The 11,842-nt window shown below is 48.8% G+C and overlaps 1 protein-coding gene across 1 annotated transcript in view; it reads right to left on the reverse strand.

Moving 5' to 3' along the window:
• Window positions 1–11,063, reverse strand: part of LOC141071689 (cytochrome P450 2C20-like) — a 48,876-nt gene extending 37,813 nt beyond the window's left edge. The window contains exon 1 of the mRNA XM_073559639.1: window positions 10,769–11,063. Within this exon, the coding sequence (XP_073415740.1) occupies window positions 10,769–10,930 (162 nt within the window). The 5' untranslated portion in view covers window positions 10,931–11,063. The remainder of the gene's footprint in view (window positions 1–10,768) is intronic.
• Window positions 11,064–11,842: the final 779 nt, after the last annotated feature.

The following is an 11,842-nucleotide window of genomic DNA, read 5'->3' on the forward strand; positions in this document are numbered from 1 at the left end:
TGGCCAGTGCAGATGATGCACTAATCAGCATGACTGTCCCCCTCATCTGTCTGCTTCAAAAAACCTTACAAGCACTAAGTGAGGAGGTTTTTGAAGAGGTCGAGGAAGAGCAGTCAGAAATGCCATCTGCTTCTGGCAAGTCTGCGCAACGTGCTTCCACACAAAGGCCCAGGCAGGGGACACTTAGTGAGGAGGATGACGAGGAGTCAATGGAGGAGGAGGAACACATCTCTCCAGAGGAGGGAGGTACACAAGGCTCTAGTAGTCAGTGTGTACAGCGAGGGTGGGGTGATGCTGAGCAGGCAGAGATGCTGCCTCAAGCTGGGGACAGCGTTTCCGGTGCAGTTGGCAGTCTGCAGCACATGGTTGATTTCATGCTGCAGTGCTTGTTAAATGACCGCCGCATCGCCAACATTCTCCACACGGCTGATTATTGGGTGTACACCCTCCTAGATCCTCGCTACCGGGACAACTTACAAAGCCTCATACCACAGTTGAACCGGGAGCGAAAAATGCGGGAGTACCAAGAAACACTTGTGCAGGCCATCATGTTCTCCATTCCCCCCGCAAGTGTTGCTGGTAGTGCTTTTCAAAGCAGCCATGCGGGTAGAGGCAGTGGAGGAAGCTCTGCACAAAGAGGTAGCCGAGGCAGTGCCGCAGGACAAGGCAAGGCCAGTATGGCCCAAATGTGGAAAAGTTTTGTGGGACTGCCACAAACGGCTACACCATCACAGACGGCTCCAGTCAGCAGGAGGCAACGTTTCCGTCAGATGGTGACAGACTACTTGTCGTGCCCTGTTAGTGTTCTCCCAGACGGCTCTTCCCCGTTCAAGTATTGGGTCTGTAAGCTGGTTACATGGCCAGAGCTTAGCCAGTATGCAATGGAGGTGCTGGCTTGCCCTGCTGCCAGTGTATTATCGGAACGTGTCTTTAGTGCTGCAGGTGGTGTGGTAACAGACCGTCGCACGCGACTATCCGCCGATAATGTTGACCGGCTTACTTTTGTGAAAATGAACAAGGCCTGGATCTCACCTGAATTTGCCAGTCCTCTTCCAGAATAAATAATTGGCTGGCAACAGGATCCAGGTCTCCTGTTGTGTTCATGTTTCTATGACCTGAACTTTATTTCCTGGGCTACAGCAACGCCCGTTGTTGCTCAGAAGTGCTGTCCGCACAGACAAAACACTCGCTCATGTGTAAGTGGGGTTCGGTAACGTCAGCTGATCCCCTGCTGTGTGTATGGCAAAGTGTCCTGCTCCCTCCACAGTCAAACAACCTCAGATTTACACCTGGCTCCAAGTAGGCCTCGGCCTACTACCTGATTTTCCCTGGGCTCCGACACCGCCAGTTGGTGCTCAGAAGTGCTGTGCGCACAGACAAAACACTCGCTCATGTGTAAGTGGGGTTCGGTAACGTCAGCTGATCCCCTGCTGTGTGTACGGCAAACTCTCCTGCTGCCTACAACTTCTGACTACCTCTGATTTAATATGTTCTCTGATTTGCCCTCTGTCTCCACTCTGTTTTGAGTATTTCCTCCGGCCTACAACACCGCCTGTTTCTGCTCTTAAGTGCCGTCTGCACAATCCACACTTGTTCCTGTGTTACCTGGGTCCTGTAACATCTGCTCATCTCCAGAGGTGAGCACGGCAATGTCTCCTGCTTTGTCTACGTTCCCACTACTTGTAGTGGAAATGTGGACAGAGCAGGAGACATTGCCTGACTCACCTCTAGGGAGAAACTGGTGTTACAGAACCCCAGTAACACAGGAACAAGTGTGGGTTGTGCAGACGGCATTTCAGAGCAGCAACTGGCGTGGTTGGAAGCCAGAGGAAATACTCGAAACAGAGTGAAGACAGAGGCCTAATTGGAGTACGTTGACAGTTAGTAGTAGTCTAGAAACAATCGCAAACTGCCACCAAGTAGGCCTCGGCCTACTACCTGATTTTCCCTGGGCTCCGACACCGCCAGTTGGGCTCAGAAGTGCTGTCCGCACAGACAAAACACTCGCTCATGTGTAAGTGGGGTTCGGTAACGTCAGCTGATCCCCTGCTGTGTGTACGGCAAACTGCTGCTGCCTCCAAATTCAAAATACCTCAGCTTTACACTTGGCTCCTAGTAGGCCTCAGCCTGCACCCTGATTGTCCCTGGGTTCCAACAACGCTAGTTGGTGCTCGGAAGTGCTGTCCACACAGAAAAACACACTCGTTCATGTGAAAGTGGGGTTCGGTAACGTCAGCTGATCCCCTGCTGTGTGGAGGGCAAACTGCTGCTGCCTCCAAATTGTAACTACTTCAGATTTAAACATTCTCTGATTTGGCCTCTGTCTCCACTCTGTCTCTAGTATTTCCCCTGACCTCCAACACCGCCAGTTCCTGCTCACAGTTGCCGTCCACGCATTCCACACTTGTTCCTGTGTTCCTGGTGTTCTGTAACGTCAGCAGATCCCCCAATGTGTGTCCGGCACTGTCTCCTGCGCTGTCCACCTTCCCACTGCAAGTGGTGGGAATGTGGACAGAGCAGGAGACATTGGCAGACAAACATCAGGGGATCTGCTGACATTACAGAACACCAGTAACACAGGAACACGTGTGGATTGGGCAGACGGCTACTGTACGCATAAACTGGCGGTGTTGGTGGTCACGTGAAATCCTGGAAACAGAGTGGAGACAGATGCCTAATTGGAGCACGTTGACAGTCTGTTGTAGCCTACAAACAATCTAAAACTACCACCAAGTAGGCCTCGGCCTGCACCCTGATTGTCCCTGGGCTCCAACAACGCCAGTTGGTGCTCGGCAGTGTCTTTGGCACGGGTACTCCCTGTTGCCCAGCCTGTTTTCAGCACACCTGCTGTTTCCGGGTAGTGTCAAGGTCACTATGCCACCAATCCGTTGTCCTGTCGTCTTGCGGCCGGGTTAGCCGACTCTACGGTGCCTGCAGTTTAGGTGACTCCTATGTGGGCTGCGGGAACTGGCACTGAAGGCTGGATCCGTAGTGCCAATGGGACCCCTGTAGGACTGTGGGTTTCGGTAACTGCGGCCGGCTTGCGGCCTGGCTACTTTGCTTTGAATGGGTACCTTCTGCTACCCACCCGGGTTCCAGCACTGTCTGCTGGTTCTCGCCAGAGCCTTCGGCCTAGGTGCCTCCATCTCGGTATCCGAAGTCCAGCACCATCAGCTGGTCCTTGGTAGTGCTTTTTAGCACAGGTACCTTCTGCCTAGTAACCGTGGTCCAGCACCGTCAGCTGTTCCTCGGTAGTGCCATTGGCTCTTGTAGCTTTTGCTACCCATCTGGGTTCCAGCACCGTCAGCTGGTTCTCGGCAGTGTCTTTGGCACGGGTACTCCCTGTTGCCCAGCCTGTTTTCAGCACGCCTGCTGTTTCCGGGTAGTGTCAAGGTCACTATGCCACCAATCCGTTGTCTTGTCGTCTTGCGGCCGGGTTAGCCGACTCTACGGTGCCTGCAGTTTAGGTGACTCCTATGTGGGCTGCGGGAACTGGCACTGAAGGCTGGATCCATAGTGCCAATGGGACATGGACCCCCTGTAGGACTGTGGGTTTCGGTAACTGCGGCCGGCTTGCGGCCTGGCTACTTTGCTTTGAATGGGTACCTTCTGCTACCTACCCGGGTTCCAGCACTGTCTGCTGGTTCTCGCCAGAGCCTTTGGCCTAGGTGCCTCCATCTCGGTATCCGAAGTCCAGCACCGTCAGCTGGTCCTTGGTAGTGCTTTTTAGCACAGGTACCTTCTGCCTAGTAACCGTGGTCCAGCACCGTCAGCTGTTCCTCGGTAGTGCCATTGGCTCTTGTAGCTTTTGCTACCCATCTGGGTTCCAGCACCGTCAGCTGGTTCTCGGCAGTGTCTTTGGCCCGGGTACTCCCTGTTGCCCAGCCTGTTTTCAGCACGCCTGCTGTTTCCGGGTAGTGTCAAGGTCACTATGCCACCAATCCGTTGTCCTGTCGTCTTGCGGCCGGGTTAGCCGACTCTACGGTGCCTGCAGTTTAGGTGACTCCTATGTGGGCTGCGGGAACTGGCACTGAAGGCTGGATCCGTAGTGCCAACGGGACATGGACCCCCTGTAGGACTGTAGGTTTCGGTAACTGCGGCCGGCTTGCGGCCTGGCTACTTTGCTTTGAATGGGTACCTTCTGCTACCCACCCGGGTTCCAGCACTGTCTGCTGGTTCTCGCCAGAGCCTTTGGCCTAGGTGCCTCCATCTCGGTATCCGAAGTCCAGCACCGTCAGCTGGTCCTTGGTAGTGCTTTTTTGCACAGGTACCTTCTGCCTAGTAACCGTGGTCCAGCACCGTCAGTTGGTCCTCGGTAGTGCCATTGGCTCTTGTTCCTTCTGCTACCCATCCGGGTGCCAGCACTGTCTGCTGGTTCTCGCCACAGCCTTTGGCCTAGGTGCCTCCATCTCGGTATCCGAGGTCCAGCACCGTCAGCTGGTCCTTGGTAGTGCTTTTTAGCACAGGTACCTTCTGCTTAGTAACCGTGGTCCAGCACCGTCAGTTGGTCCTCGGTAGTGCCATTGGCTCTTGTTCCTTCTGCTACCCATCCGGGTGCCAGCACTGTCTGCTGGTTCCCGCCACAGCCTTTGGCCTAGGTGCCTCCATCTCGGTATCCGAGGTCCAGCACCATCAGCTGGTCCTTGGTAGTGCTTTTTAGCACAGGTACCTTCTGCTTAGTAACCGTGGTCCAGCACCGTCAGTTGGTCCTCGGTAGTGCCATTGGCTCTTGTTCCTTCTGCTACCCATCCGGGTGCCAGCACTGTCTGCTGGTTCTCGCCACAGCCTTTGGCCTAGGTGCCTCCATCTCGGTATCCGAGGTCCAGCACCGTCAGCTGGTCCTTGGTAGTGCTTTTTAGCACAGGTACCTTCTGCTTAGTAACCGTGGTCCAGCACCGTCAGTTGGTCATCGGTAGTGCCATTGGCTCTTGTTCTTTCTGCTACCCATCCGGGTGCCAGCACTGTCTGCTGGTTCTCGCCAGTTTCTCAGCCTTCTTGTACCTTCTGCTACATTTCCAAGATCAAGCTTTTTGAAATTGTCTTTGGTAATCCTTATTGATCTCCATGACGACGACCCTGATGATGACGACCCTGAAGACCACACCAAAGAAGACCAGAAATATGACCCTAAATAATAAGACCAAGAGGACAAAGAACATGAAGACAACCACCAAGATACAGAACAAAAGACAGAAGAACAAGAAGCAGAAGAAGCAAAAGCAGAAGAACAGAAAGCAGAAGAACATTAAGCATAAGACTAAAAATCAGCATAGAAGAAATCAAAATTATAAGCAGAAGAAGACTAAGCAGTAAATGGGGGTGAGTCCGTTCCTCCTCGTGGTGCCCCTGGAAAATGCCTGCTGCTGCAGGCCAAACTGAACGCGGACAAATCCTGTTGTAAATCTTTTGTGACAGGCAGAACGTAACGTGTAATCTTATAACTTTTATAGATAAGTACTACAGGAATGCCTGTCACCATAAGAAAATGAAGACAAAGAAGAATAGGAAGAAGATGAAGAAATAGCATATTAAAATTAATAATAGCTGAATAAGAAGAATATGAAGAATGGAAAAAAAAATTAATGGGAAGAAGATGAAGAAGAAGAAGATGAATAAGGTGAAGAAAAAGTTGATGAAAAAAATGCTACTGCTGCGGATCATGAAGGAGAAAGTGTGGGAGAAGTACAAAAGAAGGTGAAGAGCATGGAAGTTGTGAAATATACAGTACATATCTGACAAAATATAAAAAAGGTTAACATAGTCAATATCTTTTTAACTCCGAACGTATTGAAAATAAAAATTGGAATTAATGCTATGCCATGTGATTTGAATAAACCACTATGCTTTTAATGTCTCCTCCACCTCCCACAATACATTCTACATGATTCTTATTTGTTTTCAATTATGTAGAATTAGCCAACAAGGAAATAAAGGGCTTTTTTTAATTCCGATACCGGAAGTCCCATTGACTTGAATGGGACTTCCGGTATCGGAATCGGCGATACCCGATATTTTTTTCGTATCGGGCGATACCATCCGATACTATATTTTTGGGTATCGAACGGTATCGCTCAACACTAGTCATGTGGTGTGAGGTATGTACTTACGGTCTCAGAGCCAGAATTGGGGCGAGGAAGTTCAGCCGGTCATAGTATACACTCACTGGCCACTTTATTAGGTACACCATGCTAGTAAGGGGTTGGACCCCCTTTTGCCTTCAGAACTGCCTCAATTCTTCGTGGCAGAGATTCAACAAGGTGCTGGAAGCATTCCTCAGAGATTTTGGACCATATTGACATGATGGCATCACACAGTTGGCGCAGATTTGTCGGCTGCACATCCCTGATGCGAATCTCCCGTTCCACCACATCCCAAAGATGCTCTATTGGATTGAGATCTGGTGACTGAGGAGGCCATTTGAGTACAGTAAACTCATTGTCATGTTCAAGAAACCAATCTGAGATGATTCGAGCTTTATGACATGGCGCATTATCCTGCTGAAAGTAGCCATCAGATGTTGGGTACATTGTGGTCATAAAGGGATGGACATGGTCAGCAACAATACTCAGGTAGGCTGTGGCGTTGCAACGATGCTCAATTGGTACCAAGGGGCCCAAAGAGTGCCCAGAAAAAATTCCCCACACCATGACACCACCACCACCAGCCTGAACCGTTGATACAAGGCAGGATGGATCCATGCTTTCATGTTGTTTACGCCAAATTCTGACCCTACCATCCGAATGTCGCAGCAGAAATCGAGACTCATCAGACCAGGCAACGTTTTTCCAATCTTCTACTGTCCAATTTCGATGAGCTTGTGCAAATTGTAGCCTCAGTTTCCTGTTCTTAGCTGAGAGGAGTGGTACCCAGTGTGGTCTTCTGCTGCTGTAGCCCATCTGCCTCAAAGTTCGACGCACTGTGCGTTCAGAGATGCTCTTCTGCCTACCTTGGTTGTAACGGGTGGCAATTTGAGTCACTGTTGCCTTTCTATCAGCTCGAACCAGTCTGCCCATTCTCCTCTGACCTCTGGCATCAACATGGCATTTCCGGCCACAGAACTGCCGCTCACTGGATTTTTTTTCTTTTTCGGACCATTCTCTGTAAACCCTAGAGATGGTTGTGCGTGAAAATCCCAGTAGATCAGCAGTTTCTGAAATTCTCAGACCAGCCCTTCTGGCACCAACAATCATGCCACGTTCAAAGGCACTCAAATCACCTTTCTTCCCCATACTGATGCTCGGTTTGAACTGCAGGAGATTGTCTTGACCATGTCTACATGCCTAAATGCACTGAGTTGCCGCCATGTGATTGGCTGATTAGAAATTAAGTCTTAACACACAGTTGGACAGGTGTACCTAATAAAGTGGCCAGTGAGTGTATATATTTGCGCTTTACATGCCCAGCATCCCCACTCCTGGACCGCTGCTGGCGTTCCCGGCGGTACTGGTCCCGGATGCTTCTCCACCGTTTCATCACATCTTCCACTGCAATGTGACAGGAAAGAATGTCAAAATCACATATTTGAGAGGTCACATTTTCTACCAGTAGTCTAGGCATGGGGCCTTCTGGGGTGTGCTTTCTACCCATGGTGGCATATGTAATTGGGCCGATACCCAGGGTCTCATTAGCTCCACTGAAACTAATTTTATTGGCTAGGAGGATGAGGAGCTTGTGGCCTAACCCCTAATTATGGCTGTGTGAAGCCACGTGTCACATCCTAATGTAACGGCCTCATGAGGCTAATAAAAGTACATGCACAGGAAGGGGGGGGTGCTGATTCTAGATTCCTTTTATAGCGTGCGCTAAGGTTAATGATATTTTTATGGTTGCACTTACGAATTTTCTGCTGCTCATCACGTGGTCTGTCACCAAAGTCATGGTACATCTGGCGACAGATGCGCCTCCATGACGCCTCCTTTCTTGTGCGGTTTGCATAGTTTGCGTCGCCTGGGTCCCATATTTCTGGACGCTCCTGCACCAGCACAATGAGCATCTCTACATTAGTGTATGTGGACGCCATGCTGCTGCTGTACTCCGTGGAGGCGTACTTCCTGGATGTCTGGAGCGGTTTTTTAGCTCATTTGCATGTCTACGCTTCCTGATGATGAATTGGCCCATTTCCTGTTCACCAGCCAAAAGACCTGCGTATTGCTCACAGGTCACACGTGTGTTCCGTGTGTAATCCGTATTTTTTGCGCACCCATAGACTTGCATTGGCGTACTACGGGCGTAGTACGTTGACAATCGCAGCATGCTGCGAGTGGCACGGAGCGTAGGATACTGAGGAGAAATATACGCCTGGTGCGAGTGACCCCATAGAAAATAATTTGTCCGTGTCTAATGCGTGCTTTTTGCGCCTCTCACTCTCCCGTCTTCCTCGCCAGTGTGACCCCGGCCTTATGCTTAGGTTAAGACACTGTGTGTGAATAGAAGTTGCCTGTAGAGACATTTTCATATACAGTACGTTGATGGAGCATTGAATGAAGATAAGTGATTCTGTGTTATGAAAATAAGCTTGAATAAAATCCACTGTGATCAATTTCAGCTCAGAACTGTGTCATAGCTGTGTGCCTGTACATCCCGTCCACTCTACTGTGAAGAATTCTAATTAACTAGCTGAAGAGCCCGGCGTTGCCTGCGCATAGTAACCAACTGTGGTTAGTTATAACAAATTATAATGATTATATTGCACATAAAAAAATTTTCACATCATATATTCAACACTACAAATTTGCAACACAAATTAACTAAACGATTACCCAAGTATTGATAGTATTTTATTTTCAACTCATTCAAGAGCCTTTCAACATGTGTATCTGTGTATCTAACCCTATCCTGTGTGATAATGTCTGCTGAGCTGAGTACCTAATCCTCTCCTGTTTGATACTTTCTGCTGAGCTGTGTATCTAATCCTATCGTGTGTTACTGACTGCTCAGCCGTGTACCTAATCCTATCCTGTGTGATACTGACTGCTGAGCAGTGTATCTAATCCTATCCTGTGTGATACCGTCTGTTGAGTTTTGTATCTAATCCTATCTTGTGTGATACTGACTGCAGAGCCGTGTATCTAATCCTATTCTGTGTGATACTGTCTGCTTAGCCGTGTATCTAATACTATTCTGTGTGATACTGTGTGCTGAGCTGTGCATCTAATCCTATCCTGTGTTATACTGTCTGCTGAGCCATGTATCTATTCCTATCCTGTGTAATACTGACTGCTGAGCTGTGTATCTAATCCTATCCTGTGTGATACTGACTGCTGAGCTGTGTATCTAATCCTATCCTGTGTGTGATACTGACTGCTGAGCCATGTGTCTAATCCTCTCCTGTGTGATACTGACTGCTGAGCTGTGTATCTAATCCTATGCTGTGTGATACTGACTGCTGAGCCGCGTATCTAATCCTATCCTGTGTGATACCGTCTGCTGAGCCGTGTATCTAACCCTATCCCGTGTGATACTGTCTGCTGAGCCGTGTATCTAACCCTATCCCGTGTGATACTGTCTGCTGAGCCGTGTATCTATTCCTATCCTGTGTGATACTGACTGCTGAGCTGTGTATCTAATCCTATCCTGTGGGATACTGACTGCTGAGCTGTGTATCTAATCCTATCCTGTGTGATTCTGACTGCTGAGCCGTGTATCTAATCCTATCCTGTGTGATACTGACTGCTGAGCTGTGTATCTAATCCTATCCTGTGTGATACTGACTGCTGAGCTGTGTATCTAATCCTATCCTGTGTGATACAGTCTGCTGAGCTGTGTATCTAATCCTATCCTGTGTGATACTGGGCTCCCCCTGCAGTCTGTGTCAGAGGGTGGTCTGTGTGGGCACGGTAATAAATTGTGCTATTTCCAGCTTTACAGAAGGACGATAACACCATAGAAATGATAATAATAGGCAAAATTGTTTGGTGAATTGGGGTTAAAATTTCACCTCACAACATAGCCTAGGACACTCTCGGGGTCCAGACGTGTGACTGTGTAAAATTTTGTGGCTGTAGCTGCGACGGTGCAGATGCCAATCCCGGACATACACACATTGAGCTTTATATATTAGATGGTCACCCTGAGTAAGATTTCCCCAAGATTCCAAAAAGAACTCATGTTTCCTTTGTATCACCTTCATGTATTGAGTGTCCTACGTGCAACACATGGCCTAAGCCTGTCGCTCACCGAATGACATAGCAGCTGCTTTGGGCTGCCTCTGTTCTATGAGGGATTGATTGGCCGTGCCTGCTATGGGTCTGTTCATACAGAACAGACATGACCAATCAATCATTTAAGCTGCAAGCTACAGAAAACAAAAACCTCCTGCAAACACAAGCGCAGGGGTCCAGATCTAACACATATTAGTTAGTTATAGGGTTAGGCTAGTTTCACACTAGCGTTAGGAGGCGCAGGGCCGCTGCTAAGCTCTGCCCCTGGCTGCACCTCCTCCGGTCAGCTCCTCCTATGGTCACATGACGCTGCATGTGACCGGCGTACCCGAGCACGCAAAAATGCAACATGGTGCGTTTGGCGCACGTCGGCACAGTGCAAAAAGGGTGCATGCGCCGGCAAAAACTTACCAGCGCACGGCCAGCGTACCCAACGCTAAATATAGGGTACGCCGGTCACATGCAGCGTCATGCGCCCATAAGAGGACCTGACCGGAGGAGGCGCGGCCGGGAGCGGAGCTTAGCGGCGGCCCTGCGCTGCGCCTCCTAATGCTAGTGTGAAACTAGCCTTACCTGGGCACAATAGAAATTCCCTCTAAGTGACTTACCTCGGTGAGAGTGTTGTAGGGTGCGGATTTATCTATCTGGTGCAGGTTACCGATAACTGGCCAGGGAGTCGGCCCGGGAGGTAAATTTTGCCTTTTCCTCCTTGCGGATATGAAGAGATAGATCAGGACTGTGAAGAGTCCGATGAGCAGGACGGACAGCATGTTCCTCTATTCCTGTCTGTCACACTATGTCATGCAGCCACTGTGTTTAATACTCGCCTGTTGAGTGACTCCTCCTCTGAACTTTCCCCTGCTGATGTAAACGAATGCAATCGAGCTGCGCGGGTGCTGTGTACACATTACTGACTCCTCGTAAAGTTTCACTGCTTCAAGTTTTGCAGTTATAACATATTATTTACCACTTTCAAGATCTCTGCTTGCTGTTAGTCAAAACATTCTTATTCACCACCAGATACTGAAAAACCTATATATCCGACTGACATCGGTGCATGGTTCGTTACAGTGTATCAGAACTCTCGAGCACTTGAGTCTGCCACGGAGCAGTCAGCCAAGGTGCGAGCCGTCCCAATGGTCACGGCAGCTGTCAGTGGTTTACATTCATGAGCCTTTTTTTTTTTCTTGGGCCATTCTTTTTTTCCATCAGCACGAGAGCTTAGTTTTTGTGTTTTGGAATGACACCATTCATTTTACCATATAAAATACTGAAAAACGGGGAAAAAAATTCCAAGAACAGTGAAATGGGAAAAAAAACGCTCAGTTCCGCCAATGTTTTTTTGGGAAGAGGGTTTATTTTTCCGGCTTTCATTGTGCGGTAAAAATGACCTGATAACGTGATTTGCTAGGTCAGTACGAGCACAGCATAGCCACATTTTTTATTATTATTATTTATTTATGTAGCACCATTGATTCCCTGGTGCTGTACATGAGAAGGGGTTACATACAGATTACAGAAATCACTTACAGTAAAGAAACTTACAATCACAGAGTGGTACAGAGGGGAGAGGACCCTGTCCTTGTGGGCTTACATTCTACAGAATTATGTGGATTTATAGGAGGATTTATATTTTTGCTGTAAAAAAAATAATGAACTTTATAAAAAAAAAGTGAACTATA

This window comes from Dendrobates tinctorius, unplaced genomic scaffold, assembly GCF_039654945.1.
Source record: "Dendrobates tinctorius isolate UK_male_01 unplaced genomic scaffold, ASM3965494v1 ptg000014l, whole genome shotgun sequence".
In the NCBI taxonomy this organism is placed as follows: Eukaryota; Metazoa; Chordata; class Amphibia; order Anura; family Dendrobatidae; genus Dendrobates; species Dendrobates tinctorius.